This window comes from Sinocyclocheilus grahami, unplaced genomic scaffold, assembly GCF_001515645.1.
Source record: "Sinocyclocheilus grahami isolate Dianchi unplaced genomic scaffold, SAMN03320097.WGS_v1.1 scaffold1425.1, whole genome shotgun sequence".
In the NCBI taxonomy this organism is placed as follows: Eukaryota; Metazoa; Chordata; class Actinopteri; order Cypriniformes; family Cyprinidae; genus Sinocyclocheilus; species Sinocyclocheilus grahami.
Window position 1 is genome coordinate 123,267 of NW_015506604.1, and position 5,519 is coordinate 128,785.

The 5,519-nt window shown below is 34.8% G+C and overlaps 2 protein-coding genes across 4 annotated transcripts in view; both read left to right on the forward strand.

Annotated features, from left to right (window-relative positions):
• The window catches only part of LOC107570189 (F-box only protein 41-like), an 8,406-nt gene extending 7,792 nt beyond the window's left edge, over window positions 1-614 (forward strand). Inside the window, exon 7 of the mRNA XM_016256396.1 lies at window positions 481-614. Within this exon, the coding sequence (XP_016111882.1) occupies window positions 481-614 (134 nt within the window). The remainder of the gene's footprint in view (window positions 1-480) is intronic.
• Window positions 615-3,145: 2,531 nt separating this feature from the next.
• The window catches only part of LOC107570205 (serine/threonine-protein kinase DCLK2-like), an 18,507-nt gene continuing 16,133 nt past the window's right edge, over window positions 3,146-5,519 (forward strand). Inside the window, exon 1 of one of the 3 annotated variants that reach the window (XM_016256411.1) lies at window positions 3,146-3,869. In XM_016256411.1, the coding sequence (XP_016111897.1) occupies window positions 3,416-3,869 (454 nt within the window). In that variant the 5' untranslated portion in view covers window positions 3,146-3,415. The remainder of the gene's footprint in view (window positions 3,870-5,519) is intronic. The other 2 variants (XM_016256412.1, XM_016256413.1) reach the window with 2 other exon arrangements.

The following is a 5,519-nucleotide window of genomic DNA, read 5'->3' on the forward strand; positions in this document are numbered from 1 at the left end:
CACACACACACACACACACACACACACTCTCTCTCTCTCTCTCTCTCTCTCACACACACACACACACTCTCACACACACTTTTTAGATATATTATAATATTTGCGTATGGATTCCATTTGGTTTTTCTCACATATATTTGCATATTTCATGGAGATTGGTGTGTTCTGTTTTGCATTTATTTTTTTATCCATTTATAACCACTTACACTGCAAAGATGGTCATTTGGTGTGTTGATTCATATATAGCCAACACCAAAGACACATGCTGACTGTCATTTCATTCAAGACTAAAGCTGACACTGCTCATGCACGTCTAACGCAGCTCTTCTCTGTGTGTGTGTGTGTGTGTGTGTGTGTGTGTCTGTCTGTGTGTGTGTGTGTGTGTGTGAGAGGTGTGTTTGTGTGTGTGTGTGTCTCTGTGTGTGTCTCTGTGTGTGTGTGAGGTGTGTCTGTGTGTGTGTGTGTGTGTGTATGTGTGAGGTGTGTGTATGAGTCTGAAGTGTGTGGTGGTTCAGTTGAGTATCTCTGATTACTTCGAGGACGCCAACAATGAAGAAGCCAAGAGATTATTTGAGGAGATCCAAATCTCATCTAAAAACAACTTCATGAAATAGAAATATTGGATGCATGTGTCTGATTGTAATAAAGTGTATTTTATTTCCTCAGGCGTTGAGAAAGCGGCCGGATCTGAGTGATGTCCTACAGATCAGGATAGAGGAACCCTGAGAATCACGTCTGATGAGCTCACACACACACACACACACACACACACACACACACACACTCACACACACACTCACACACACTCACACACACACACACACACACTCACACACACACACACACAAAGGTCTTCCACCAGGTGTTTTCAACAACCTCAGGCTCATCTGGACTGAATCTGTTTTTGTGTTTAGTGTGTTGTTACATACATGTTATATTGATGTTACATTCAGCACTATTTATTAAGAGAATAACCCCATGATTCATCATTTTAGTAAGTGTTTTAATTTCATTTGTATATTTTTTTTAACTATTTTTAGTAATTATTTTTACCATTTTCAGTTTAATATATTTCAATTGTGCATTTCTATTTTTAATGTTTGTATTGTATTTTTAAATGATTTATAGAATTGTTAACTTTTTCGTGAATTTAATTTTTAGCATTTTGAATGATTTTATTTTATTTTGTTTATTTTTAAATTATTTACATTTTTACATTTTAACATTCCATTTTTATGTATTTTAATTTAATTCTTTTTATTTTCAAAATTATTTAACTTTAGCATTTCTTGACATTTTTATTTCATTTTTAGTGTTTTGTTTGAATTGTTTTCATTTAAAACTTATTTAAAATGTACATATTTATCACTCAAACTCATGCTTGCCCATATTTCTATAATTTAGACTAGAATATATTTTTTCCCTGCTATTGGAAAATATCACGTAATCTTTCCAAATCTTTTAATGTTTTATTTGCATATTTATGATTTAATTCATCATTCATTCCTAATTCATTTGCATGTGAAATATGAAAAATAAGTTCATCTGAACCTAAATCTAACTGCAAGTGAAAACCAGCGAGGGGTGAAAAGTCTCTAAATATGGACTTTCAGTTTAGAAATGATGAGATCGTGTGGCTTTATGTGATTGGCTGCTCATCAGTGACTGCTGATCAACTTTCCTGAGAACCAAAGTTCAATTATTGTACTTTATAATGCAAATGATAATCCTGAAGATGTGCTGAGCTTTCAGACAATCTGTGTAATGAGACACAAATATTACAATCTTCATCAGTGGAGAAACATATTTCAATATTAAAAGCACATCAGTGGAGTTGAATTCCAGCACACTGTGGTATTTATATGTCTTCCTTTTTTCAAAGGCACAAAAAGAATGAGCTATTTAGATGCTCAAAAGCAATCTGATATGTTTCATCTTGTTAAAAAGAGGTGACTATAACAGAAATGGCGTGGCATGAAGTGTTTTTGTTTGTGTTTGTTCAGAAGCACATGAAATGCATCAAAGACAGTGCTCTGATCAGCTTTATTCATATCAGACGTGCACATTCATGAAGAGTCTGTGTAGAATTGATTAAAGTTTGAGTAAAGTGAGTAAATACAGTTTGAGAACTATGAGAGAAATCCAGGTGAATATTAACATCACGGTGCATTTTCATGTACGGTGTACTTTATTGGAACAAACTGAAGAGCAAAATAAAGAAAATAACCTGCGTTTGGTCATTTTTAATGAATGCTCGGTTTAATGAAATAAATACTAAGCACTATATCCAGTGCTTTATTTTATTTTTGTTTTACTTGAGTATCCCCATGTTTAATGAATTGTCATTTTTGCATGTATTAATTAAATAAATGCATACATACATAAAGCAAGCGAGCACTGGACAGTGCTTAGTGTTTTTGCAATGCTTTTTTTAAACTTACTTATTTTAATTTAACATTTTTAATGAATAGTCATTTCTGCATGTCAATAAATAAAGCAAGCAAACACTGGACAGTGCTTAGTGTTTTTGTAATGTGTTTATTTTTTATTCATTTGTTTAACTTGTTTATTTTAATTTGACCATTTTTAATGAATTGTCATGTTTGCATGCATTAAATCAAGCAAGCACTGGACAGTGCTTAGCGTTTTTGTAATGTTTTTTTTTTTAAACTTATTTATTTTAATTTGACCATTTTTAATAATTTATAATTTTTTGCATGCATTAAATAAAACGAAGCACTGTCTGGTTTTTAATTTATGATTTGCACATTGCCATTTGTAATGTTTAATATGCTTATTTGATTTTTTTATTTATTTTTGCGCGTATGCATAAATAAATCAATCAAGCGGTGTCCTTTGCTTTATTTAATTGAATTGAATTGTTCTATTTTGAAGTTCAGATTTCTTAAAAACAGAGCGAGGGCGAGGACGCAGCGGAACCGGTTTATTTCTGACTCGAATAAGGACACAAAAATAAATCTCTTCTTTTTTGAATGTTTTAAAAATAGAAATATGAAAGATCACGTTTCTGCTCAGTGCTGTCAGACGGCGTTAAGACCGCGCGGAGCACCGCGTCTAGAAAGCGCACGCGCCGCGCTCGGTTAAGGGCGGATCGGTCTGAACGGAATTACGCGGTTGACCGGGATTGTGCAGCTCAGCTCTTCCAGGGTTTTTGTTGCACGCAGACAACAGCTGGCGTCCGGACTCATTTATTTCTCAGCAGTCATCTCCGCTGGAATGGAGATGAACGCGGGATGAACGCCGGGCTCTGCTTTTGTGTTGATGTAAATGATGCTGTCCGGTTAACGCGCAGCGGGGAGAGCGTTGTGTCCGCGCGGGCTGATGACAATAGCGAGCAAAGCGGACGATAGACAAAAAGAAAAAACGTTTGCGAAGTCGGTTACCGGGCAGGAAAATGTCTCTCAGCAGGAGCCTCGAGCTCGAGCACTTTGACGAGCGGGACAAGGCGCACCGCTCCAAACGCGCGGCGGCGGGTTCGGGCTCCCAGCAGGGCTCCCGGGCGAGCAGTCTGGCCCCGAGCCCCGCGCACAGCGCCAGCTGCAGCTTCTACCGGACGCGCACGCTCCAGACGCTCAGCTCCGAGAAGCGAGCCAAGAAGGTTCGGTTCTACCGGAACGGCGACCGGTACTTCAAGGGTCTGGTGTACGCGGTGTCCGGCGACCGCTTCAGGTCCCTGGACGCGCTGCTGGCCGAGCTGACTCGCGCGCTCGCCGACAACCTGCACCTGCCGCAAGGTGTGCGCATCATCTACAGCGCGGACGGCGCGAGGAAGATCGCGAGCCTCGAGGATCTCGTGGAAGGTCAGACATTCACGGAAATACCGGCGTGCATTATGACCGTGAAGAAAGGTGAACGGTTGCAGGTTCGAAGCCGTGTAATGGTCCGCAGAGGTTATACATGCGCTGTAGTGAAATACTACATTTAGTATTATATGAATATTATTATGTTGTTTATCTTATACATTTAATATATCAATATTACACACTAATAAAGCAAATGAAATGTGATATTAATAAAATAATGAAATATAATAAACGGTATATGACATTATGTTAAAAATATTTATTTATATTAATATAAATGTATTGTATATAATATATTATAGATATTTTATATGACATGTAATATATATTTAATTAAAATGTATATATTATATATTTTAAAATATATTTAAAATATTAAATTATAATAAATAGTATAAGACATTATGTAAAAAAATATTTATTTATATTAATAAATGTATTGTGTGTGTAATACATTTTTATAATATATTACAGATATTTAATATGACATGTAATATATATTTAATTAAAATGTATATATTATATAAATATATTTGAAACATTAAATTGTATTTTAACATCAGTATTACAAATTATTACTGGCACATGAAATATACGCACGCAATTAATAAAACTAAAGGGAGACCTCAAATGATTTATTTATTGAATCTGTAGATTTCGGAGGAACCCAGATGGAGACTAGTTTAAGATGTAACCGCTTCCCACTGACTCGTTAGCTGCTTGCAAATCAAGCAGAAGCAGCTGGAACATTTGCATTTATTCATCAAGCAAATACTTTCATCCCATTAGAAGCGATTTATCATAAGAGCCAATAACCCTCAGCTGCAATATAAGCTACATGAGCTTGATAACCAGCAGTTTAACCCAGCTAACGAGCAGCTGGGGGGGGATAATAAAATAAAATAATAACATATTTTTAAAACAAATCATAAAAATGTAAAATTATAATAAATATTTTTAAATAAATTAAAATATCAAATTTGAATAATTTCAAAACAGATGTAAAATGTAAATAATTATAAACTAAAACAGAACATGTAAAATTAAAATATATATTTTTGAAATAAAAAAGTGTAAAATAAAAATAAATTATTTTAAAATAAAAGCAATCAAAATAAAACACTCACAAAAAAATGAGAAATTGTATTTACCTGCGTGTCATGTGACCATTAAACAACATCACCACAAAATTTTTTTTTTAAATAATAAATAAATGTTATATTCTTACCTGAAATACAGTCCCATCATGATATTTGAGCACATTTACCTCCAATTCTAATCACTGCAATAGAAACGAGATGTCACTATCTTTACAGTAAATGAACACATGCAAAGCTACAAAGAAAAAACCCTCAAAAATAAAATGTCCAAATGCATTGCAATAATAAGGATGTTGTGGGAAATATTCATGGAAATTGTGACAGTGCATAAAAATCTACTAAAAAAAATTCTTAAATAGGCTTAACCTTTATGCAAAACATAATATAATATTTTTTTATATTGCAAAACTGAGAATTTTGTGGAAAATTGTGCATGAAAATCTTAAATAGGCATGACTTTTATGCAAAGCGTGTGTGTGTGTGTGTGTGTGTGTGTGTGTGTGTGAGTGAGTGTATGTGTGTGTGTGTGAGTGTGTGTGTGTGTGTGTGTGTGTGTGTGTGTGTGAGTGTGTGTGTGTGTGTGTGTGTGTGTGTG